The 26,875-nt window shown below is 44.5% G+C and overlaps 2 protein-coding genes across 3 annotated transcripts; both read right to left on the bottom strand.

Moving 5' to 3' along the window:
• Nucleotides 1-10,299: 10,299 nt before the first annotated feature.
• Nucleotides 10,300-14,936, bottom strand: LOC100831467 (probable galacturonosyltransferase 11). The gene is made up of 2 exons (XM_003557675.4): nt 14,397-14,936; nt 10,300-12,253 (listed from the first exon to the last, which is right to left on the bottom strand). The coding sequence occupies exons 1-2, from the start codon at nt 14,559-14,561 to the stop codon at nt 10,799-10,801; spliced, it is 1,620 nt and encodes a 539-aa protein (XP_003557723.1). The 5' UTR covers nt 14,562-14,936; the 3' UTR covers nt 10,300-10,798.
• A 5,586-nt stretch (nt 14,937-20,522) lies between these two features.
• LOC100831166 lies at nt 20,523-26,375 on the bottom strand. 2 transcript variants are annotated; one of them, XM_003557674.4, is made up of 2 exons: nt 25,923-26,375; nt 20,523-22,849 (listed from the first exon to the last, which is right to left on the bottom strand). In XM_003557674.4, exon 2 carries the CDS (start codon nt 21,546-21,548, stop codon nt 20,739-20,741), a length of 810 nt encoding a protein of 269 aa, XP_003557722.2. In that variant the 5' UTR covers nt 21,549-22,849; nt 25,923-26,375; the 3' UTR covers nt 20,523-20,738. The 2 variants fall into 2 exon arrangements, with proteins under 2 accessions (XP_003557722.2, XP_024312859.1); XM_024457091.1 differs by having other exon boundaries at nt 22,398-22,849; nt 25,923-26,362.
• Nucleotides 26,376-26,875: the final 500 nt, after the last annotated feature.

Genomic DNA, 26,875 nt, shown 5'->3' with positions numbered 1-26,875 from the left:
GGAGGACGAGCTCTTGGCTGCTGGGCTGGGCGCTCGGGTGGAGTTGGGCCAAGGGAGGGCTGCGGCTGGGAGATGGGTCAGAAGGAGATAGATAGCCCCAGGGAGAAATTAAAGAGAAAAAGAAAAAGAAAAGAGGGGGGTGGGCTGGGCTGGCTTGGAGGAGATGGGCTTTTGGCCGAGAAAGTGGCTTCGGGTTTTCTAGCTCTTTCGAATTAAAACAAAACACAGAAATTTAAATATGGCTTTATAAATACCATATGAACTCCAAATAATTCAAGTGAATCAAAATAAGTGTTGTAGGCTTAGGAAACATAGTTTCCACCTAAATAATCTTTTATAAATACTTTTATACTAAAATAAGTTTTGAATAAACTCCAAATAAAATCTTCTAATATTTCTATTGTTCAATAAATTCCCAATAGATTCATAACACCAAATCACGCACTTTGAAACCATAGCAATGTTTCTAACTATATATTATTGGGAAAGTCACATTATTCCCACTCTCAATTATTGATTGTATGTTGGAAAAGCATTTGCGCGTGAGGATGTCATATTATCCTCTTCTCAAATATTTGATAACTTTTTCTTAAAAACAAAATGAATATGACAAAATAAAAATCGAGAAAAACATAGGTGAATCATTGAATATGTTTCCAACCTTATAATCAGGAAAGTCATATTATTCCCTCTCTTTAACATTTAAATTAATGTTGAAAAACATTTCTAATTGATTCAAAAATTCTAACGATGCTCCCAAATGGTCATGGCATCCAAATTGGAAATTTGACGTGTTGATAAATCCTTCAAAAGGAAAATAGGATTTACTAAGATCCAAAGAATAATCCAGATAAACTTATAAGATGCATATTAGTCGAAGTAGAATACTTTGAACTTATATAAATCTCCCAACCATGTTGTATAATTTGAATAGTCATATTAATCTACTCTTTTGTTGAATATTCAAAGATGGTGTAAAAAAATTTTAAATAGTCCTAAAAATTCAAAATCCTTCGGAATTTCACAATCAAAATATTTCTAAAACCAACATTTTAAGTAAAATAATTATTTTATTTAACATTCCAAAATGGAAAATTTTGGGATGTTACAGCGCTTCAGCTTGAGATTGACGCCAACAACGCAAAAGTGGCCAATATTCCCATGTACTGGAGGGTCGGGTGGATCAAATGTAGCAAACAGAATCTGCACAACACAAAAATTAAATAAGTATACAAAACAAAAACATAAAACACAAGTCGTTTTTTTGCAACAGAAAAAAAGGTGACATTAATGCTTACAATTTCCTTTTTGTCTAGACGCTCTTCGGCATGAATACTAAACAGTTTCTGCAAGCACCTGCTTTGGTAATTTCCTTCAAGAAGCTGCCGCTGGTAAAAATGAAACAGACTATACAGATGAGTTATGGAAGTTCTCACACCATACCAGGAATGAGACATGGAAGTTCACACACCATATAAAAAACAAAACAATAAATAAATAAAAACAAGTACTACAAAAACGCTTACGCAGCAAACGTATGGCATAACCATCTTGTCGGAATTTTTGTATTTCTGCCCCAGCAGATATGTACCAACAGACACGACAAAGGAACATAGCATGCCATTAGGATGGAAAGCTTTTGCGACTTGCCCAATTGTACATTCGCACTCGTCATTTTGGAAAAGGACGATATCCCTGCAAGAAGTAAAAATCATACATTCGCGTGAGAATTCTGTAAAAAACTGGAGGTTCACTAAGGTGGATCTGGGGGAGTTCAGTTAATTTAGAAAAGATATATGAAAAAGAACTTGAAGTTCACAGTGGTGGATCTAGGAAGTTCAATTAGTTCCAGTGGATAAAAAAACAGAAAAAGGGAAAAGACAAAAGGAAGTTCACAATGGTGGATCAAGAAGTTCACACAAATGGGTGGGTCAGGAGGTTCAATTTCTTTTTTTTAAAAGAGAGAAAAGTTCTGATGCATAACAAGTATGATAAAAAACAAACGGGAACGAAAGAAGGAGAGCAACATACTTTTTTGCGGGGTCATTCCTTAGCCTACAGACAGCATCATACACTTGTCTTATCCTTTGCACGGCTGGTAGCGCGGATGCGGTAGGTGTGGTAAAAGCACTTGACTCTGCTAGAAAAGAGGCAAATGAAAAGTTCACAAAGCAGTAAGCAAAAAATAATACAAAACATGTAAGTTCACAACAATTAACAGAAGAAGTTCACATCACTGCATCCAGAAGTTCAATGTAGAAAACCCCCCGCAAAAATAAGGATAAACAAATATAGGTGTGGGAAGGATTTTGTGTGTTACTGATACTTGCATGTATCTTGCATGCTCGGAGGGAAATCCGGGGTGCAACCTACGCCACCATCACCGTCCGGGATATCACTGATCTGTTTGTTGACGTCGGCAGCGGGAGCACCTATTAAAACCTGGCCATCCGTCTCTACGACGCCTACAGCTGGATGGTCACCACATGTGATGTGTGCAATAGCATCAGCACTAGTGGCTACATGTTCAGAAGCAGCGGGTGGTTCATTGTCAACAGCAGACTCTGCTGCAGGACCATCGCGATGACCCTGGGGCCCGTCAGAATCATCACCAATAGCTTCTTCCATGACATTGAGTGGTGGTTCTTCAGCAACTGTCCTTTCAGTTTGAAGGGTTGCGCCTGCAATGGGTGCATCAACTTGAGCGTTGTCAACTCTGTCGCCATCTCCAGTGGACTTCTCATGATTCTCTTCGCTGTAATCTTCGGGTGGACTCTCAATAGACGTGGAACGACTAACGTCCGGCTGGTATTCTTCTTCCCTATGATCAGCTGCGTGAGCATCACCTTCCTCGGCCGCCGCATCAGCTGCAGCACTCTCTTCAACTAGTCTTGCTTCCTCCTGAGGAGATATTGAAGTTCACATGAGATAAGAAAGGAAGTTCACATGACACAACTACAGAAGTTCACACATAGATCAGATAAAAAAAAGATTTCACAAACGAGCAAAAAAAAATACCTCGGCAGCAGCTGCATCTTGGCCAAGGACATGTTCGGTCGACGCTTGAACTCTGTCCATAGCTTCCTCACGAATCTGCTTCTCAATGATAACCGCTTCTCTTTCAAAACCAGCACACATCAAATCTTGATTTGCCGCCAGGTCAGCAAAATCTTTGCGCATATACGTTAGGGCGGTCTTAAAACTGTCAATGACACTGGCTTCGCGCTCGGTAGCTTGTTTCACATCATCGGGACTAGGGCCATGACCAGTGGGAAAAAGACCAGACAACTTGCTAAGGCGGTCTTTAGTTGTTGGCACAAGACGCGACATTTCCATAGCTTTCGCCAACAGCTGATCAATCTCTGCAATGGCATTCGCAGAGGTGGAACCTGGGCATTCCGGAGCTGCCGCGCGCCTATAAGAAGCAACAGGAGCATTTGCATCATGGCAAGAGCTGTCAATAGGAACAGGTCCATCATCTGCGTTAAGCTCGGGGCTAGGTTCAATCTGGAGTTCTTCAATAGGCAAATTGTACGAATAGGCAATATCATTGCGACCCTTCCACTACGGATAAAAAAAATAAAATAGTCAAGAAGTTCACATATGTATAAGATGGAAGTTCACACACAATATGACTTGAAAAAAAGGTTGGCATTAATGTTAAGAGTATATGTCTTAACTCACCGGCAACTTCCCAAAGACATACTTCGAAAGATTGCTTTTGCCATTCCTGATAATATCTTGTGAAAATAGTGCTTTAAGCGGTTTCTCATACAGAAAGTTGGCACGAGGAGTGAGATGGTGCATGACAGAGTGAGCCTTTGAGTGGCAGCTGTCCAAGTACATGACAACGGGCACAACTCCACAACCTTCGGGCCCAATTTGTGGGATATGTGTGTTCTGGTATTTCTCAGCTGCTCGCTTCAGCTCATCAACTACTAGCTGGCAAAAATCCATTCTGGCCATGTTATTGTAGTCCATGTTGACATGCATCGCAGCCTCTCTTCCCAAACGAACTGTTGAACCAGGACAGATAAGCTTGTTGTACAGGGCAGAGAAGAAAACTTTGACGGCTGAATCAACTCTGGTCTCATCTTTAACCAAGTCAGACAACAGCTTGCGGAGATCCTTGGCATTGATACTGGCAGTTCTCTCAACCAAGTTCTGCCTTAAGACTCGCCAATGCAGCATCATGACCGCTGTCGGACGGTCTTGGGGCTGTTTCACCTCCGCAAGGGAACCCGAATATATGGTGGACTGAGTCTCTGTTAACAGTCAACACCCTGTCAGGCCCGCAGTCTATCTTCATCCTTTGTGTGTCCATGTTCATCAATAGATAGCACAACAAAACACGTGACACGTTGCCTTCTAGGACCCAGTCAAAGACACAACCAAAACCCGCTGCACGCACTCTGTCTCTGTGAGGATCCTTCAGCAACTTGGCAGCCTCAATTACTTCGCCCAAAGAGCATCGGACAGTCTGATGGAAGCGTCCTTTAGGACTGTCATCTGAACAATCGTCATCGTTGCCGGTTTTAGCTTTCTTGATAATCCCACCTTTCCTATTTTTCCCAACATTAGCAGCCACTCTTCTACTGCAACCTGCGCCACATCTCATCTCCTTCTTGGATAATAATAACAAAAAAAATTCAGGAAGTTTAGATTCACATAAATATGAGGAAGTTCAGATTCATATGAGAATTAAGTTCACAAAGCACATGGAAAAAGAATGGATTAAAGAATAAAAAATAGGTAGAAGGAAAACCTTGGCAGCAGCAATTTCACCACCCGCATCAGCGGCGTCATCCTCGCCGTCTGGAACATAAGATTTATCAACCGTTCGGCGACGCTTGCTCCCAGGGACTTTTTCACCAGATCAAGCTGGGTGCGCAACGACAAAACGAGGGGAGGTCGCAATGCGAGGGCTCCGTCTTACGTTGACGACACCAGGAGACTCCTGCGACAGTACGCTTGAGATCTTCCATTTAGCAACAGCAAAATTGACCTTGTTTTTCACTGTTGGTGGGGACGGGGCTTCAAAATCATCATCTGAAGCAGTTGATACAGGGGCATTTTCAGTGTGATCGGCTGGAACATTAGGTGCATCCCTCTTCCTTTTCGGAAACTTCCTGTAGTACTGCCTGACTTTCTCAGCATGCTTGGCAACCCTTGCAGCGTGTTCCTTCTCATACCTTTCAAGCTGTTCACCAGCATTCCACACCTGCGTGACCTCCTTAGTGCCGTCTACAGATTGGGACGGCGTGTCTTGCCAAACAGGAGTGCAATCAGGGGGGCTGGGCTCAAACGCAACGCCTGCATTAGTGTCATCCTTCTTGTGCTGCGTCGCGGTTTGGTCAAAAATAGGCCTTGTTGTCCCTTCACATGATTCCCGACTGTTGTCTCGGGCTACATGGGCGGACGGCGTTGGGGTTGCATAAACAAAGGAGTCCTGGCATTGTTAGGGTGTGTGCTCCTACCATTAGGTGAATTAGTACAATCAGCCTGTTTTTCTGGTGTTCCCACCGGAGGAAACTCGGCATTCAACTCGTTTAATGACTGTGTGATGCTATCAACAGCTGCCATCGTAAAAAGAAAAGATGATGTAAGTAAAAATGGACAGTTCAGAAAAACAACACAATGAAGTTCATATATAAAATACAACTTGACTTGGTGGAAAAAATAAGGTATATATTACACTGTTAGAAATGACAAAAGAGATACACGGGACCAGCACAGTAAAATGCCTTGATACAGGTTCAAATCAAACAAAAAATATGAAGTTAACGGCATAAGAGGCACATCGAACGCGTGAAGTTCTCAAGCAAACATAGACGACAGGGAGGTTCACACTTAATCCAACTTTAAAAAATGAATAGACAACCTAATATGAAGTTCACATGACAACATAGACAGCAGGAAGTTCACCTTACAGCAACAAGAAGTTCACATCTAATCCATATGAAAGTTCACAAATCAGCACATGGGGTAACTTAAAAAAGCAAGCCATTGCAGATGCCAGAGCTTCACTCATACAACATATACAGCACGTGAAGTTAACAGCATAAGGAGCACATATAACACATCTGAAGTTCACAAGCGACATGGCCAGCAGGAGGTTCACGCTTAATCCTTAAAGCAGTTCACAAGCAAGTAAAATTGCAACCCAACTTTATAAATGAACGTACAAACCTATATGAAGTTCACAGGACAACATAGACAGCAGGAAGTTCACGTTTCAGTAATAGGAAGTTTAGAGTTGACACATATGGAAGTTCGCATATCAGCGCAACGGCTAAAGCTTCGGAACCAAAAATTGTAGATGCCAAAACATCATGGCATCCAACAAATACAGAAGGAGGTTCACATTTAGCACACAGGAAGTTCACATGCGAGAAAAACATTAGTCAATCATACACACCTGCCTGATTCTAATACAAGCAACACTTGGTACAATCTACAGCATCAAGCACTCAAACAAAAAAAATATAAACATCTATATACAGCAATGTGGTGACATTGCAAACCTAAAATCATAACCACATAAGCAACCAAAAAACAAGCACAACCTAAAAATCACACGCATTCACAATGAGGGGTGGGCAGGGGGAGGGGTGCGAGAGGGAGCATACCATCGAATGTGTCCGGAGAACCACTATCCATTGACGGCGATTTGGGGGAAAAACCTGGCAGAATCAGAGCATGTGGATGCGCCAGGTCAAAATCGGAGAGGACAGAACAAGGGGCGCGAACGCCAAACCGAGGAAATCGTGATACAAACCAGTAGAAAGCTCTCGAACCCTAAATCCACGAACAGATGGCGGCGCTCCGCGCTGGCGACGGCTCTGGACACGACAGAGTTCGCTGAGCGCTCCAAGTAGCATGAGGGGCTGTCGGGGCTGTGGGTTTTAGTAGAAATGGGTGCGCAACCGCCGTGCCTCGCTTATCGCCACCACTCCCGAGAGGTTCGCTGATGAACTGCCAGAAATCGGGGCCAGGTTTCGACGGTTGTCGCGAGAGCGGAGAGGCAGAGAGCAAGTTCGGGGGGAGATTGAGGGGTTAACAGTAAATGCGGAGACGGCGGTTGTCGGAGCGCGTAGAGGTTAGGAAAAAAAAGAAAGAAAAACGGCCCGCGGGTTCCACCCGAATTGCGTTCCGCGTACGAACAGAGAGGAGGTTCACATCTGCATAAACGGAAGTTCACTCATGCGTCCAACCTCCCCATGCCCGACTCCTCCGCCGCTCGTGGCTGCTTCACGATTCGTACGCGGCTGCATTTTCCCCGCCCCTAATTTTCCATCCAAATTTCTAGTCCATTTAATCCTTCGAGAAAGCTGACCCGTGCCTGCGTCTCTGCTCCGTCACCAGGCCTACATCGCCTGTGCCATAGCTGCATAGCATGTTACCGTTGGTCATAGCCGGATGTCCGTGACCTCCATTATTTGTCCTGGCCGGCAGCCACACCTCCCACACCCCCACCCACCTCTCCCACACACAGACGAGCCGCGGCGACGGTGCCCTGCCCAACCTCCATCGGGCGAAGCTGCCCACGACCGTAGGATGCCTCCTCTCCAGCAGCTCCTGGGGACAAGCCGCAGCGAAGGTGGCGTTGGACCGGACCGGTGGTCGCTGGGTCCGGACTTTCTCCGTCGGCGCCCTGAGATCCACGAACACGTAGGTTCTGGGAGGACCGACCCAGAAACAGCTCCCGGTGCCAGGTTCGATTTCTTAGCAATGTGATGGGATTTTTAATTTTTGGTGCCTTATTTTGCTGTGCCAGGCTGTTTGCTTGGACGCCCTGCCGATGCATTCTGCTTCGCCTCCGCCGCTGCCTTCGAGAGCTCCCCATTCCCCAAGCTGCTGGCGAAAGTATGGCTGCCTCACTGTGCGCGGCTAAGAGACAGCCAGGTAGCATCGCTCAGTTAGTGAGCGCCTTGTTTCTGATTTCTCTCCAGGAACAGGATGCCATCAAATCGCCTTTCACCTGTTTGATGGAATGTGAGGGCTCGGCGAGATGCCCGCGCGCTGCCAAAGCCACAGAGTCGGCGCAGAGCAAGGCCGCGAGTGGGCCGTGGATAGCAGCCACCAGCCATTCAGCGCGCGGGGAGGCGCTCCGGGGAGACCAAACCCGACGGTCGCCAGAGAAGACGATGCGGTGGAGACCGCCGCTGCCGAGCATGCCTTCTCTTGTATTAAATATCGAGTAAAATGCATCCGAGGTCCCTATTCTTTCGCGAAAGTGTCAAGTAGGTCCCCAATCTTTGAAAATGCGCGTTTAGGTCCTCATTGTTTGTTAAGTGGTTCATCTCAGGTCCCTCGCCTGTATGCATAGTTCCGGCCGCATGACGTGGCTGCCACCTAAGCTTTGGGCCCACACGTCAGGCGAACACGTTGTGCTGCCACCTAGGATTAGTGACATCTGCATGTATAAAAAAATGGAATCTTTTAGCCACTCTTGCAGAACTCATCCTTCTCTTGGTAGCCACATTTTTCTTTTTAGGAACATCTGCCACGCGAGGGGTTTTCTCTAAGATTGCAACGCCATGTCGTCACCTGATTTGGGAGAATATAGCGCAATGATACCACACGGAAGATGAAGATTTACTCCGGAGTTCCACCTTTTGGGGATGTGTACGTCTCCGTTTGGAGGAGTGATCTACCACAAAGGTAGAGGCACCACAAAGGCTCACTATTCTCTCACAACACCACAAAGGAGAGGTGAGCTCCACTAATGGCTTCCTTGAAGGCGAACGCCGAACCTTTAGAAACAAGAAGAAGGGCACAAATCCACAACTTAATTGGAGGCTCTTTCCCGAATCCTCAAGCATCTTCTCACAAGATTGGACGCTTTGAAGAGACACCTTCTGGCTAGAGATCCCAAAATCCCGAGAGTAACAAAATCCACTAAGAAAAACGAGAGGAATCAACTTTTGATTTGGTGAAACCCTATATCGAGCTCTTCTCAACCCTTGACGGTGATGGGATTTTTGAGCCTAAAGGGGTCTGTCTGCGTTCATTCGAGGGCGGCAGTACCAGTCTGCCTAGGCAGGTAGTACCGGTGATGGTAGTACCACCCCGATACCGCAGCAGTGCTAGGGGTAGCAAAACGCTATTGACCTCTTGCGGTATTAGCACGGTACCGACACAGTACTACCGTCTGCGTTCATTCCATGGCGGCAGTACCAGTCTGCCCAGGCTGGTAGTACCGGCGACGGTAGTACCGCCTCGGTACCGCACCAGTGCTAGGGGGTAGCAAAACGCTATTGACCTGTTGCGGCATTAGCACGGTATCGGCACAGTACTACCGCCGGCGGTAGTACCACCCTGTGCTGAAATTGCACATAACGGGCAGATTTCGGGAACTCCTATAAAAGGGGGTTTTCGTCCCCAACGGCTCCACCCTCGACATTTCCCATTGTTCTTCACCTCCATAAGTTTCAAATCTCGAGATCTCTCTCCAAGTGTATCCCCCAAGCCAATACTTTGAGGAAGGGTTGAGAAGAGCTCGATCTAGGGTTTCACCAAATCAAAAGTTAATTCTCCTCGTTTTCCTTGGTGAATTTTGTTACTCTTGGGATTTTGGGATCACTAGCCAGAAGGTGTCTCTTCAAGGCCTCTAATCTTATGAGGAGATGCTTGAGGATTCGGGAAAGAGTCTCCAATTAAGTTGTGGATTTGTGCCATTCTCCTTGTTTCTATAAGTTTGCCGTTCGCTTCAAGGAAGCCATTAGTGAAGCTCACCTCGTCTTTGTGGTGTTGTGAGAGAATAGAGTGAGTTTTTGTAGTGCCTCTACCTTTGTAGTAAAGCACTCCTCCAAACGAAGACATACACATTCCCAAAAGGTGAAACTCCGGAGTAAATCTTCATCTTCCGTGTGGTATCATTGCGCTATATTCTCTCAAATTTGTGTGAAACGTAAGTGGAAGTAACTATGCCCGGCAAAAAAGTCAGAGAGAGAGAGAGGGGGGAGAGAGAGAGGGGAGTGTACTCTGGAAGAATTGGGATAAAAAAGATGGAATGGTCATGGGCGCTTAGAATCCTTCGGACAGCAAAGAGACACGTTGCAGCAAACTGCAAAATTGCAGGCATGGGTCAAAGAGACAAACCTCATAACCCACCTCATTGCTGACCTGGGAGAACTTTCAGATAATTAATTCACACATAGAAATTGTCAAAGAAATTCCCAGTTCCCCACATTTTAGAGTGCACAGCAACATAAGTTGGTAAGTAATCAACTGTTTGAAACTAAACAACCAATCAAGCAGAGATAAATCATGCAATATGGAACTTGAGAAACTCAATGGATGAACATCAAAATGATTTAATTTCCTATCTCCAATTGACCTGTGTTCATGCTGTGAAGAATACACAAGTGTTTATACAAAGAGAAAAGGACATTCTTCACAAGTATAAAATACAATATTCGTAAAAGAATGTAACACCAGTAAACTCTGCACAGCTGAGTTGGCAATTGGCATTTCCTAACATCTCAAAAAATGACCCATTGACCCAACAACTGTATCTCTTTTACAATATCTATCCAGATAATCTGGTTAGACTGCTAAAATTTCCAGTCCGAACTGTATGTAAAAATCTCCAACTGAATTATTTTCATCTCAAAATGAATCTCCCCCGAACCCAAAAAGAAAACTTGACAGTTGACTTCTTTGATGCTGTCTCTTGAGTATATAATCTACCTCTCTGGAAGATTTCTTAACTAGGGTGCTGAAAAGCAACCCCAAACTGAAGCTTCTAGCTTCAGTGCAATACCATTGATGGTGAACAGAGATTGCAGACTTCCTAATGAAACATACAGTCTCTAACATATGGGTGCAACAAATTGACGTACCGCTCCCATATAGACTTGTACCGGCGAATAGCCAACTTCAGCCAGGGCTTCATGTTCCCATTATAGTGCACGACAGCAGCACTCTCGATCAACCGATCATCTATATCTACATCATACCCTAGCCCCAGTACGTGCCATCTCCGGTCTAGGGGTTCCATCAGGCCATAAAATGTCAAAAGGCCAGCAGGAAGCGTCCCCGTCCTCCAGAGCAATTGATCCATATTTTGCTCCTCCCAGTAATGATAAAGCGCTGTCGCATTTGCCTTCCTCCAAGCAATTAGGTCAAATATGTTCATTCCAAAAGCCCATCCACAAGTATGTGGATCAATTTTTGAGCTGATGATTGGCTGCGAGAAATTAAGATACTTGTGGTACCGATGAAATGACTCTAAGCAAGTCTCCACTGCTCCGATAACATTACCATGCAATTCTATGGAGAAAAGCTGGGTCAAGTCCTTTTGCACCACAACATCATCATCAAGAAAAATAACCTTCTCCAAGTTGGGGAGTATTTGAGGAATGTAGAACCGCAAATGGTTCAGTAGAGAAACAAACTTTGGATTGTGGAACTTTATTTCCCGCTCTGGAGTTTTCAAGCCACCATAGTAGTAACCCTTCGTTTCCATCTCTGACAGTCGCCTGACCAATGGAGAAGAGGCAGCATTCAACCATGGGAACTCATCTATGCAGCGGACTTCAACAGTACAACCTTTGAAATCATTCATCAGGAACCAAGTTGACATAGCACCATAGTGGATCCTGTCTGTGACCACATGAAACACAAGCTGCTGAGGGTGATTTGCATTCGAAACTGTAGAATTGACAACTACTGAAGTGGCCAGCACATTATCCGAGAATATACAGAAGTGATACAGATTATTGTCTACCAACCGTGTGGAATTCCTGTGCTCCTCTGAGAGACTCCTAAGTTTTGTGTTCTGAAGCCACTGTTCCGTCAGCTTCACTGTTAAACAGTGCAGATTCTTGGGAAGGGATTCTGCAGCTAACTGACCAAATTCGGCAGTCTGAACAACTGCTGCCTTTGCACGCTCCTCTAATGCAAGGGCATGGCTCTTCAGTGTCACTATTGTTGTGCTGATATCATAATGAGAGTCCTGTGCTTTGTATATCAACCGTGCTAGGCGAGTAATTATAGGATGGGCTTCTTCCTGAGTGATAGATCTCCCACTAACAGCCACTTCGGACAGCAATCTTTGACAATTCCTTATTTGGGAACTGAGCTCCCATGCAAGCTGAAGGTTGCCATGCTCTTTTGCAAGGATCACATATGCCTTTGCTAGGGTCATTTGATCTGCTAATTGACGTGCAAAAGAGGTACTGCTTAAAAGCTCTTCTGTGAAATTCACTTTCTCATGAAAGACTTCCTCAGTTTCTGACCCTTTATTCTGGAACAAGAAAGAAATACATGAGGAAAAGTGCACAGATGACTGAGTTTAATGAAAGAAACTGATATTTCTTACAGTTAAGAAGGTCAATCAAGAAATGTATCTGTGTACTTAAAGCAACTGAAACAAAAGAAATTATAAGATTTGAATTATCATCTAGATGCTAGCAGAAGGTATCAAGGTAAAGAATCAAGATAGTACAGGCTAACAGGCTACAGCAAACAGACAAAACAACACTACTGTAATGCTTAAATACAGGCGAGGTTATCCCAGAGTAATCAGCATCCAGCATCACTGAGCTTACTCGGCTGTGAACAAGAGTTTTATTTTGTGCAAAATAAGATACTCCAGAAAAAAGAAAAATAACAAACTAGATATTCGTAATGGGTAACCTTATACAAAGATTTAAGAGTAGGACATGTAATATTTTTTGAACTACTCAAGTACAAGTCAAAGCTCCTATTCTCTAAAAAACTTGACTTTGCCAGTTCATTCTTTGGCACTAATGCACATGCTGCAGCCGAATGCAATTCTCATGATAATGCGTTGAAGTGAGTTTAAGTGACATTGGTACGTCATTTGTCAACAGAGTTCAGTGTTAAAACTTGCGCAAGAAATGTTCACATAATACTTTTGTATAGATAGAATTAACAGGAACAATCGCTTAGGCACCAAGAAATTATCTGGGTTTTTGGTTGCTGTCTAATTTCCCTCTATTAAGGAATGTCAAGATTTGTTCATGGAGCCCATGATCTGCTCAAGCTTTGGAAGAAAACACACTGATGTCATTGGAAATGAATCTTGTAAAAAGTTTGCAAGTAAAGCACAGGGAATATAGTCAACATGAGTTCTTCACATCATACCAAACACCATTTCCTATGAGATAACCAGCTGTACTTCTCAAATTAACAATGTATGCGTAAAAAAAAGGAATCAAAGCATATGGTTGCTGGAAGATATCGAATATTTCTTTTCATCGTAACACGATACTGCAGAGAGCTGTAACTATTATTTTATCATCACCTGCAAGCCTGGCCCAATCACCTCGATTGTAAGTATATTATAAAACACTAAGACCATGCCTGGAGAACATGAACTAAAAAACGGAGGAACAAGAAATGCAGAAATTGAGGCGTCATGTACCCAGCACTCCTACTGGAAGCAAAAACACTGGAAAACTTCCTCAATGGTCTACATCATTTATGTACATTATAGGTACCAAAAATAAGGGCCAAGCATAGATATCTACCTTGAAAATGGTCACCTATAATAATCCCCCTTCTAGACATTGGCTATTGCACCTAATCTGCTTGCCACATATTCCATTTATGTTGCCAACCTTAGCAATTATGATTTCCTTGAGTACATGGTACCCTCTGGATTTCACCATATTTAACACCTAATAAATTCTGCTTGTTCCCAAATTCCCATAATTGGCTCTGCCTAGCAAGTTCAGATTCTGACTATCAATATGAGTATATAAAATTCACCATTCCCTGTTGAGCTCAAACCAGTTAAGAAATTAATCATCTCGCTAGTACAGGAATATTATATGCTCAAGAGGGAAGTAGGAAACCATCTCGTGAGAATGACACTTTACCTATGTACTTGAGCGGACCTCCAAACAAGTCCAAAGACAGCCTATCTATAATGCCACACCAACTCCTAGAATATACAGCCTGTTTGCCATTTCTAACAACTAGTCATGATTAGTCATCAAGAACTCTTACTACCATGGAAAAGATGACTGAAAACTAAATTTTCCATAAACATGACCAAATGACTAGAACTGACCTTTCAAGGATCTAGTAACACGGAAACTCGGAAGTGAAGATCTAGAAAATGATGTACAGTTATCACCAATAGCTTATCGTACACAACTAAGCACCTTCTAACATAGAAGAAATTTGCAGCACGAAACAATCAATTTACTCAATCACAACAAAGAAACGTACGTATAAAGATCTGGTGCCATATGCTAATCGAGATCCACTAAAGAGGTAACAGCAACAGGGCAACACGCATAAAAAGCATAAACTTTTTTCACGTGTTTTCAGAACAGGCAGGAAAACAATGATCTTTCTAATGATCTGACACAATTCAGCAAGGGGAAATCAGACCAAGTAAAGTTCGCGCTACTCACTACGATGGGCGGCCGGAACTGCTCCTTCTGATTGTGGTGGATGACGAATAGCATGAGCCCAACCAAAAGGAAGATCCCGACGAGCCACCAGATCCATCCCGGCAGCCGCCGTCGTGACTGGCGTCGGAACTCAGGTGCCCGCCTCCGCATCTCGGAGCCCCGCATCTCGCCGTCACGCACCCACGGGAGGAGGACCCAGTAGGGCAAGGTAGGGCGGCCGCCCTACCTTGATTTTTGCCTCAGTTACGAATTGGGGAAGATTATGAAACGGGGAGCTAAAGGGCGGAATCCGGGGTGATGGGAGGAGAAACGGTCGGGAGCGAGAGAATCGAAGGGGCGATCAACCTGCGGTGGAGGCGTACGTTCGCGAGGTGGGAGATGGAATGCGAGGAGCGAGAGGTAGGAGGGGAGGCGGGATCTAGAGAGAGAAAGGGGAGAGATCTGAGGAGTGAGGAAGGGAGAGGGAGGGGAAGTAGTTCTTCGCCGGCTGACGTAAAAGGGAAGACAGCGAAAGGTTTTTCCTATCCCGTCGTGCGTCCCCATTTCTCTTCTTCTCCCTCCATCGAATCTTGATTCGGGTGGTTTCGGTCTTTCGGAGCTGCCAAATTCGCAGCCCGGCTGGTAAACAGCAGCTGCTCACTCTCGCCAGTCGCCACGTTGTAGGGTAGTTAATCACCTGTATCTTTTTAAAATTACAGGGTGCATGATTGTGCCATTGGTTGCTCAATTCATGATTTTCATACTACTCGGGCCGTCATGAATATGAATTAACGACGTTGATTTGTATAAGAATGGGTATAAATCATGAAACTATGATAAGGGACAACAACAATCTCTCTCTTTTTTAATTATGATGCACCCCCCAAATCCTCATGATGATAAATTGTGAGTAAAATGCACTCGAGGTCCCTATTCTTTCGTGAAAGTGTCAAGTATGTCCCCAATCTTTGAAAATACACGTTTAAGTCCTCATTATTTGCTAAGTGGTTCATCTCAGGTCCCTCGCCTGTATGCACAGCTCCGGCCGCTTGACGTGGCTGCCACCTAGGCTTTGGGCCCACACGTCAGGCGAACACGTGGTGTTGCCACCTAGGATTAGTGACATTTGCATGTATACAAATGAAATCTTTTTACCACTCTTGCAGAACTCATCCTTCTCTTGGTAGCCATATTTTTCTTTTTAGAAACATCTGTCACGCGAGGGGTTTCTGTAAGATTGCAACGCCGCGTCGTCACCTGACGTGTGGGCCCAAAGCGTAGGTGGCAGCCACGTCATGCGGCCGGAGCTGTGCATACATGCGAGGGACCTGAGATGAACCACTTACCAAACAATAAGAACCTAAACGTGCATTTTCAAAAATTTGAAACCTACTTGACACCTCCGCGAAAGAATAGAGATATCGGGTGCATTTTACTCATAAATCGTTGATCCTTACTGATCACACTGAGCAGCTCCCTGCTCCCAATGTTGATACTCTTGGTGTTGCGGGCTACCGACAAGATGGTTATCCACTAGCTCCTATCCTAATTAATCACCGTAACCCGTTAATAACCTTCCCGTTGGTTCAAGACCCTGGAAGAATTACTCCCTCTGTCCCATGGAGTATTTATATATAATGTGTGCGGCTGGACGGGAGGCCGAACTTGATAGGACCTTTATTCGAACCGGGGGTAGTTCAGCCGTGCTATATGCACACACATTTATTTTATTTAGCACATGTTTTGTGTAGTACATGTCCAAGTAGTTTTAATCTACTTAGATGGTAAACCAAGTGCCGATCCACAAATCCCGCGAGAAACAAACAAGCACGTACGGAGTGCCGATCCACAAATCTCGGCAGACCTCCCATCGTCGGCCTCCTTCCGCCGCTACTGCCAGCTCTGGCAGAGGTGGCAGCGGGCTTCGTTCCCCGAAGGGACAGGGCCTCCGGCCTGCATTGAGCGAGCGGCGGAGCTCCAGATCTTGGGTGGCGGCCCCGTTGGCTTTTCTTGGCGGCGGTGATCGCTCGTGGCCGCATGGGCGGGGCGGAGCCTCCTGGCTGTGGCGCACGGTGACGCCCTTCCCCATATGTACGTCTAGTGGCGTGCGGTGCGGCCCACAAGGCGCAGCTCCCCGTGTTCTGCGCTTGGGGCTCGGGGGTGCTCTGCCGGCGTGACGTTGATAGAGTAGCCTGGCCTCGTGGAGGTGCGGGCTGGCTGTCGGGTGGCGTGGCTACGGCCCGTCTTCCATGCGTTCTCCTGCTGCTCTCTGGTTCTCGCGGCGGATTTGGTAGGTGAGGCTTCGACTGGGGCTGACGATAGCAGCTTCCGCGGACGTCATTACGTCGTCGAAGGTGTCGTCGTTGCGATTTTCACGTCTCCCGTCTGGATGTTTCGGGGACAACACTAGATCTGGGTCTCTCTTTCGGTGTCCTGGCACATTGCAATGCTTCGATCCCTATCTTGAATATGGGTTGGTGGAAGAATGTGGTGGCTGATTCTGAAGCATGAGCAAATGAAACACGTCGAGAATTTACTTGATCAGTTGTGTGCAGTACGGATTCTGATTTTTTATGTTGGCGGTGCTATGCAGTCAGGGCATGCGGCCTTGATAATGGTCTTCAGCTTCATCAGGTTTATAGACATAGTTTGGTGGGTTTGAGTTGTTTGATCGATGTATTCATTTTGTTAGTTTTGCTATTCCCCCGACTGGTATTACTTGTCTCAAATTTGTCCAAATACGGACGTATCTATGTGTAAAAAGTATCTAGATACATGTAATATTTCGACAAGTAATTTTCGCCGAAGAAAGTAATAAATCAATAAAATGTGACTGTGTGCATCGTTTTGATCCATAGGCCGGAGGTTTCGACCTACTTTTTGGAAAAAAAAATCTAGTTAGATGGTTAGTTGTGAAAGCTAGAAAGACTAGAGTATAAAGGAAAACTTAAACGCATGTTTTTCCCATGATTTCTTGCACTGTTGGCGACTTGGCGTCACTATTGCTCTGGATCACCCCTGTGTGCATTAGTATTATTGCTCATTCATTCAGTTCGACCATGTATGGAAAGAAGCTGCAAGCCTCGAAGGTGGTTGGTTAGGACAGAAGGCTCTTATATTAGCCAGGAGAAGGACGTCTCAATGGAATTCAGGTTAACAACAGAAACTCTTAAAAATGTTGTGTGTTGTTGTGTTTTTAGTATGTCCCCAGTTGCAGCTGTGTCAACGTGGGGATGAGATGGATCATAACAAGTTCCAAAAGACGGTTTTGAGGTCATTATTGAAAAGGAAGAGCTACGTATATATAATATTGTTTGTTTTGGTCAGGCTTTCATCTACTAGTATTGTACTAATTCAGCAAAACATTAATCAGTCCAGATGAGAATTCTCTCTGGAATTTCTCGCAAAAAAAGTTCTCTCTGGAATTACCCTGTGATCGAAACTTGCTTTTGTAGCCTTGTGGCAAGTTGCTGATGCGAGGGAGGGAGGGAGCTGCCTGCAAGATGCTAGCAGTACCAGGGACACTCCCAGTACTAGTAGTACCGAGCACTTGTCATATGAACGAGTTAACTGGCCATCCAATAATGGAGCTCATATGATCATCAGATTCCTGGACTGGACCAATCTGGTATTACTTGTAATAAATATACTTATCTATACGTATGTATCTAGCGGTTTTCAAGGCCATCATTCTCAACCGTCGATCCAAAACATTTTTTTTTCTTTTGCGGGTGGTCGATCCAAAACAATAGCTGTACACGAAGCCCCACCCATCATATGTATATAGAGAGACGTGGTGTTGCCGACACTTGTCTTGGATCAAATCTGGGTGGTTGGATCCCTTCCTTTTCAAACATAATCCTATTTTTCCTTGGTTCTTTCTACTAGTCTTTTTTGTTTTTTGAAAACAATCCTTTTCTCACTGCAAGACAGCTTAGGTGTTACGTACAAGCTCTCTCTTCTCAGCCAAACTGAGCATGACATTTCTTAAGTTGACCTAGTTCATGACAGTCGGACTAATAGTGTGCCTGTGATTTGCTTTTCTGATGTACGCCGATTATTCATCTTTACTACACCTACGTTTGTGTTAAAAAGAAAAGAAAACTAAACCGCTGAGAGTCTCTGAATTAGCAACGGTAATAGGAGAAAGTAGTGTGGATGAGACTTGAATCTGGCCTAGACCATAATTCTCAATTTGCCGTTGTCTCTTCTATTTAAGAAATGGACGTCTAGTCAACTGACCGAGTGATTAAGACGTCTTGTGTTGAAGTTGGGCAGAACATAGTCACACATACAGTTCTCTGAAAAACAATCCAGTGGCATGACAGGCTAAGATGAATTTTAGTACTGTCTGAAGGCTTTCTTGGCCATCCAACTGGAACTTGCCGATTCAGTGCTGTTCCCAACGGCAAACACACAAATCTGTTCACACTACGGATAGACAAATAGAAAGTATTGACAACCAAGCTAGCAAGCACATGGAAAAGCAGAGGAGATTGGGGTTTGGTGAGCCTTGCTGTGGGGAACAGCTCCACATGCATGTGCATGCTGCCTCGGAAATTTTATTGGCTCGTGGTTACAAAAGCTAAGGAAACCATGATGATGATGGTTGCAGATCTCCTTTTGTTAGGTTGGGGGTTTGCTTCATGATTAAGCCCTGAGAAAGCAGGAAAATGACTTGATAAAATGGGGAGAAGGGGGCAAAAGCTTGAATCTTGCTAGATAACTAATGCTAAATATTGACAAAGGGTCCATTATTTCACATCTGTTAATTATTCTCCCCGTTCCATAAAAATTGGTACGGATTTGACTAGAGCTAGTTCAAAACCGCGCCAATATTTGCAGAACGGAAGGAGTATTATATTTTGTTCTTGTTTCTAGTTTTCCTTTTTTTGAAAGGGAAGTGCTTTACTTATTGTTGACTTGTATCATGTGGCCACAAGGAATTGAAAAAGGTTTTGTGGCCAAAGTGATTCACTCCGTCGGTGTCCAGTGGCAGGACACTAAGATCAAACTACACGGGAGGATCATGTGCATTCAACTGCAGCTTCAGTGTGTTAGAATAGTCTGGTCATGCAATTGAATTGATCAGATGTAGAAATCAAGGACAAGCAAAAACGCAAAACGACATTTGATGTCATTTTTTCCCGATTTTGATCTGTTTAATGGGCTTCATGTGAACACCCCGCGACACCAAGAGAGTGTGTGCTTGGTTTGAGTGCATGCTTGTCCTACAAAAAATTTGACTAGTAAAAAAATTGATCATGTTCTTGCTTGCCAATAAATTGATCAGCTTTGGACAAAATGAACTAAAGTTGGCTAACAAGCATTGACGTGCCAAATAAAGTAGTTGCAACCATCCAAACAAAAACAATTTTTTGTTATGGTCTATTTTGGCACCAATCCAAACATGACTTTAAGAGCCATCCTTCATTGGTGTCTTTGGTTTTTTTATCGATGTATTTCATTTTACCAGGCTTGATAAGAAATCAATAAATGGCCGATGCATCATTTTGATGCTGACCACGCCAAAGGTTTTAACCTCCTTTTCGAAAAAACAGAGCCAGCCCACCACAGGTCAACCCTGCAACACAGTGAGGCTATTAAAAGTTGAGCCTTATGGCATGTTTCGTCCGCAAGACCATGTATAACAACAAACTATTATGGGTTGTACAATGAAAATCTTTCTTTAAAATTCCTCAAAAACAAAATCTTTAGAATAGAGGTTTATGTATTAAAGGTGTGTATGTATATGAACTTTTGGAAGGCCTGTGTAGAGCTCGTTTTTTCTTTTGAAATTTGTATAGATCTCAAATATAATCCGCATTATAAGAACTGAACCGACCGAGTGGCCTTGGGTGGGCCTTGAAGCGAATCAGAGCTTGAATTCAGTCGACTCATTTCGACACAGCCCAACTGTTTTTTTTTGGGTGGGGTGGGGGTGGGGGGGGGGGGGGGAAGCTTATGCATTTGTTTCTCTGAGCTTGCCCTAAAAAAAATCTTTCGCGGAGCATCAATCTTTTTTTCCATATCAGACAAAATCTCTTTAAGGCCCTAACAAATACTTCCTCCGATTCTAAATTGTTGTCGAAATATTACATGTATCTAGACGTATTTTAAAAATAGATACATCCATATTTGGCCAAATTTGAGTCAAGAATCCATGATGAGAGGGGGTAGTTGGATTTGGCTGAGTGTTCCGCATACAAACCAAACAAAGTCCAAATCCCCAGGATCTGTGGAGGCCATATAATGATCAACCTCTAAACGCTATATTTGAAATTATTACAAGAATAGCAGAGTAGCATGCAACACTGTGCCTGCATGATGCACATGTTAGTAAAGCAACAACAACCTGCAAAGCTATGGATCTTGGTAAAGCTTATTCGCCGCTAGGTAGGCCGCGTAAGCCACGACCGGCGCGGCCACGAGCAGCTTCCATCCGGTACTAGTCCCGGACGACGCGCCGCGGCGCGCCGCCTTGCGCGCTTTCCGGACGGTGGCGTAGTATCGCTTCGGGCTGGCCTCGAACATGGCGCGGGGGACGCGCGTGCCCCCCAGCCCGGGAGCCTTCATGGTCCGGCAGGTGAGTGCCCAGGCGGCGCCGCAGAGGAAGACGACGGGTATGATGAGAGCGAGCAGCTGCGCTCCTCCTCCTGCCTTTGAGGCCACGATGGCGTCCACGAGGCTCCCGTAGAGTCGAAGCAGGAGTGTGGACGCCATTTCCACCCATGGCTCCGAGGCTTCAACAGCGGACCCGGCTGCTCTCTTGGCCACCTCCGGGAGACTCTCCACGGCGCCGGCTCTCGCGGCGATAAGCCATGCCCAGAGGAGGCGCAAGAACCACGCCACCCAAGCACTCGCCGTCTCGACCACGGCGTCTCTTGTCATGTCCGTGGGGAGCATTTCCATGGCCGCTCGCACCGCGCCCATGACGACGGCCGAGAGGTTGGCGACGGGAACAAAGTCCATGATGGCTTTGCTTTTTTTGCTCTGGCGTTTGCTTGAGTAGTCGAATGGAGTGGCCGGAGAGATCGCACCAAGGCAAAGTCGATTGGCCACAAAGGACTGAGGTGTAGGATCGATAAAAAGAGCTAGAGAACGGAAAAAGGTAACAAAGCCGCCCGCCCACGGCAACCGGGAAAAAGCAGCTTGCTTTAGCCATGTTGCCATGAAAAATACTCACATCGCAACCTTCCGAAAGAAGCATCGAATATTCATGGACGGGTGGAGTATTTGACGATCGTTCTTCGTTCCATCCTCACGAACCCCGAGCCGTGTTTGAACCGGAAATTGCATTTTTCATGGCGACATGGCTTTCCCTATTCCGCTGTTGCTGCTGAATAAGATGAGATCAGTCAATTTCTTTCAACGTCCGATTCCAGCAATCCAGCGATGCTAGCTTTGCTTCGTGCATCCATCGCCTGCTTGCGGCTCGGTGCGTCGTTTTTGTGCCTATGGACCTTTTTTTTGTGAGTGGGGCTTTTTCACAAATTGAGTTCAGATTTTGATATTAGGGCATGGCACCGCAATCCCTCACATGCAGGTGTTAAAATTTCTTCGTTGCTATTTATTCAAAAAATAAATCTTCTCTGTGTCATTGTCTTTGGCATTTTTATCTTGTGACCGTTGCACAAAATTATGCCGTTGTTGCACATAATGTCTTGTGCAACTCGATCATCACATTGTGCAACTTGTCCGAATAGGCTATTTATCTATCTTCCCCTTCCTACTCCCTCCGCCCCATATTAAGTGCCGAAATATTGCATGTATCTAGACATTTTTTAATATAGATACATTCATATTTGGACAAATTTGAGTCACTTAATATGTGACGGAAGGGATATATTATTTCATACTTGTTTAAAAAACAATCCCTTATACGATATAATTACACAGTATGTCCTTGATAAGGTTAATTCAAGTGACAACCGGTAAATTAACCTTACCTTGCTAGTTCAATAAGACCCTTCACTCTTGAACCAGTTTAGGGGGTCTGAAATGTATATAGGTGATCATTCATAAACAAAAAATGTGTTACTGCTCCTGTGCTGCAATAACAGAGAAGCACACTTCCACTTCGCATAGGTTTGTTATGTATACTTCTGGTTTACAAACTGGACAGTAAATTATGACCAATAATTGCAAAAAGGTATTTCACAGATATACCATATATGGTTTCAACGACTGTAAAACAGCAAAATCTGCAGGTATTACAAAGAACTAATATTTTCTCATTACTACAGAATGGTCATCTGACATTGGAGCACTCAGGACAGCGGAGACGGCCTTTAGATCGACAAGCTGAGCAAGCAACCAAATCAGCCGCCTTTGTTTCGGCTCCAAGTGATTCATAGATGTCATCGAGCAAGCCAAATGTGAAGATTCCACTTTTCCTAACAGAACCCACTCCTTTGCATTGTGAGCATGCTACCATGCGAAGATCACCACACCTCTTACACATGTTTAAAGACCTGCAATATAGTGCATATTTACATCTTTTTAATTGATGATGGGTGTTGAGTTTGAGAACACAAACAATTTTTTTTCTGTCTAGTTAGCAAATAACCATAATGTCTATAGTGCATTAGTGCAGTATTCAATGGATAACAACTTTGTTCGCTACATTTGTTTCATTTCCACTTTTCATTATTTAGTGTATATTGGTGGTATATGCTATTGATTTTAGTTGGACCGCTCATACAGATTTTATCTGTACCAAAAGATTAAATGAATAAATAGGTGGATTGGAGACCCACACAAACCACAAACTATAATCCCCATCAGAACAAATGTGGAATAGCTCAAGCAAACTGGGCGGTGGGGTCAGATTTTACATGGTTATGCCAGAGTAAAATGCCGTTACAAGTGGGTGTGTGTGTGTGGGGGGGGGGGGGGGTTCCCCTTAGCCTTAGGCCTCGTTTGGCAGGCCGGTAATTTGAAGAATACCCGTGTATTTTACCGGCCCAGAAGTTTACCCACAGATCCACTCCATACTTCAGTTGGAAGCCCGGTATCGACCAGTGTAAGCCCGTCTTTCGGGCGACTTTTCCAGACGCGAGGAGGGGTCGCGTTTTTTACCCGAGACGCGGCGGCGCAACGAGCACTCCCGAAGGCGAAGCTCGATCCTGGCAGCCGCTCCGTCCTGCCGACGACTCCGCGGCAGCCAATGAGTCTTAGGTCGATCCCGACGAGTCCGCGGCGGCACACTGAGCTCTCGCGGAGGCGAAGGCACAAAGCTCGATCCCGGCGGGCACTCCGTCCTGCCGATGACTTCGCGGCAGCCGATGAATCCTCGGGCGACGCCGACGGGTCCACAGCAAGTCCTGGCGACTTCAACGAATCCAACCGCCGCCGCGGTCCTGGCAGCATCTCTCCTGACTCGTGGAGGTTTGTCTAGGGTTCTTGCTCTTCTAGGATTTTTGCTCTTCTTGGCCTAAGATTCATGGGATTGTTCGCTGGTTAGGAAGATGTCTGGTCTTGTGACCTTTTTATGTTTCTTGAACGTTTTAATTTTTTAGGCCCTGATGGCACTGTCCGACCTATATACTTTTGAATTTGCGCATTTACAACGAAAAACTATGTGTGTATTGAATATTTATCCTCATGTATCAGGGATTCAACTAACAAGAAAAGAATCAGAACTGAGGAGAGCAAACTCAGGTTATACATATGCACCCAATATCCAAAACAGTGTCAGCTATTTACTATTAAAACATTATAGAACCTTGATAAACCACATAATTTGGATCAGGTTCATTATAGAGCCCAAGTAACATTATAAGCCAAGTATCCGTTCAATCAGTAGTCAATTATGCTTCAGATTTAGGTCATATTGGTAGGTTAGTGCAAGTTTAGTTTTTTACAGTACAACAGTTGGGAGTTCTCATCATCATGTGCCTCAGCTCTGATCCTGGCAAATGAATTAGGTATGTTAGTGCAAGTTGAGTTTATTTTGCCTCTGTACCTAATTCCTAGAAGAGCCATTACAGATCATACAAAAGACATGTGCAGCAGCTTGACAAGTTTGCTTCCCCTTCTTTTCCCCTTGTCAATTTCGAAGATAAATGATCGTTGTAGCTAAATGGAAGTAAAAACATTGTGCCTTTTGTATTTTTGCTACAAAAGAACTGGCAATGAAGCTTAAAGCAGAGAGATTACAGGCTTTGCTTATGTATAAACTACTTGGTATGATCAGTCTTTAGCCAGCGCTGCAGGCAGTTGCATCTCTGTCCGGGTGAGCAGCTTGAAGATTTATTTCTATTCGCTTGTAGCCAATGTGTCCACCATCTTCTGTTGGGTTGTGACATAGTCATATTTGCTATTGGTGGTGACGTAATTCAGCAAAAGCGTGTGCTAATCAGCGAAATGAGTGTCTGAGTTGTAACTGTAGCTCCATATGCTATATGTAGCTGTAGCCTCAACTCTACTTTGTTTCTTTTCCCCCTTCTGCACTCTTATGTTTAAGCACACTAGGATTGTAATGCACTGCAGTGTAGCCTGACCAATGACCACTACCTACAACCAAAACGCATCATTCAATTTACCATTCTTCTTTACTATCGTTTGTGTGTCTGATTATATATAAGCACTGCTTCCAAAACAATAGTCACGCATTTTGATTGATATATTGAGTTCTAGGCTATATACTCCCTCCGTCTGGAAATAAGTGACTCGGATTTGTATAGTTTCTTATACAAATCCAAGTCACTTATTTTTGGACGGAGGGAGTATATGTTTGACTAGCTAAGGATGTCGATCGGTATTGACAATTCTGATGATGGTTGCAGGTCCATTAGCTGAGGCTGCTACAATTTTGGCTTATCCTGGTGCAGTTCGGCTTGAAGGGACAACTTGGCTTTACTTTGTTAAGACTTAACACCTAGCTTGACACTTGTTTCCATCACTTGTTGTATAAGCCTGAGTTAAACTGTAGCTTCAACTGATGTATTGTTCTGTAAGATTTTGTGGTGAAGTGATGCGTAATTGAACTGTTTCATAAAAAAAAATATCTTCAGTTTCCTGTAATGCTGCGTGAATCAGACATAGAACCATAACCTGCTTGATTAATTCCCTGCCTGCCAAACAACACATTTGAGAAAAGGGACTGTAGTGTATCTTTTGGGAAGTGTATTTCAGGGTATTTGGTATGGGAAATTTTTCACCAAATACTCTAGGGGAAAATACTCTCAAACACCCTACAATACACTACAACAAAACGAGGCCTTAAGCAAGTTTTCTTTCACCAATCCTTGGATTTAAGCTGAGCGACCCTAAATGAGTATAAAGCATAGCATATCATTGTGTTGCCAGTGCGAAATACGGAGTATATGTTAAAATATGCTACATCATTCTTGTTATTTGTTCGTGCAATGAAATTTCCGCTGAGGCATTGATGTCACTGCAAAATATGCTAAAATCAAAATGCTATGTCCTAGGACATGAATTTAGCTAGAATGAACACTGCTAATAGAAATGGTAGTCCACAGAATTGGAGGAGCAACGAAGAACCCATGAGAAGGGAACAAAAAAGAAGCAGACACGGACCTTCTCTGCGAAGTGGCGATGAAGCCGTCGACCCTTTGCGCGGCGATGCTGGCGCCGAGCAGCAGGGCCCCCACCACAAAACCAGCGATCTCGCTCTCCGTCAGCCCCTCCATGCTTACAACCACGGTTGTAGGACCCAGTTGGGCAAGGTAGGGCGGCCGCCCTACCTTGATTTTTGCCTCAGTTAAGAATTGGGGAAGATCATGAAACGGGGATCTAAAGTGCGGAATCCGTTCGTGGGGTGATGGGAGGAGAAACGGTCGGGAGCGAGAGAATCGAAGGGCAGATCAACCTGCCGTGGAGGCGCTCGAGCGAGGAGGAAGACGAGCTAGGGGGCTCGGGCGGTATGCAGCGGGATGAGTGGCGGCGCCCGCGCGAGGAGAAAGAAGATCCACGGAGCAGGGGGCTGGGACGGTCGGCAAGGAGATAAGGAGATGGGGAGACGGGTATAGCTGGGCCAAGTACACGTGGAGCGAGAATAACAGGATTATTCGAAATGTTTAAGAATACAAAGACGCAGTCACGTTAAACGCGTGTACAATGAAGTGACATCACCTTTCTTTTAACGATGCCACGTAGGATAAAATTTGATGTGAAAGAGAGAGAAACGAAGAAAAGGCACAAGACTTCTCTTAATTAAAAGATGATCTCTCCACAAGAATGATAAGGCAAAGATAAGACAATTTTTCCATTGTACTAGATTTCACCTTTTCTTAGCATTTATTTAGTTAATTTTATTCATCTAAGCATTAATTTTAAGATATAACATTAAGAGATAACTCATTGTACAACATGTTTTGTTGTCTTTTCTTAATGACGTGGAACACCTAAGATAAGACAATCTTATCAAGCATTGTACATGCCCTTATATGCCAGATGTCGGTGTCGAACTTCCAACACCGGGGATCTCTAGAAGCCCCTTTTTGTTCATGAGGGACCAGGGAGCTGTGTCG

Source organism: Brachypodium distachyon, chromosome 1 (genome assembly GCF_000005505.3).
Source record: "Brachypodium distachyon strain Bd21 chromosome 1, Brachypodium_distachyon_v3.0, whole genome shotgun sequence".
NCBI classification, from domain to species: Eukaryota; Viridiplantae; Streptophyta; class Magnoliopsida; order Poales; family Poaceae; genus Brachypodium; species Brachypodium distachyon.
This window is presented reverse-complemented; position numbering and strand designations above follow the sequence as displayed.

Excerpts from the sequence above, each read along its gene's own strand:
- LOC100831467 (XM_003557675.4), bottom strand. The coding sequence starts at position 14,561 with ATGCGGGGCTCCGAGATGCGGAGGCGGGCACCTGAGTTCCGACGCCAG. Across the intron at positions 12,254-14,396 it reads AGTTCCGGCCGCCCATCGTA|AATAAAGGGTCAGAAACTGA; the intron begins GTGAGTAGCGCG and ends TTCTTGTTCCAG.
- LOC100831166 (XM_003557674.4), bottom strand. The coding sequence starts at position 21,548 with ATGGCAACATGGCTAAAGCAAGCTGCTTTTTCCCGGTTGCCGTGGGCG.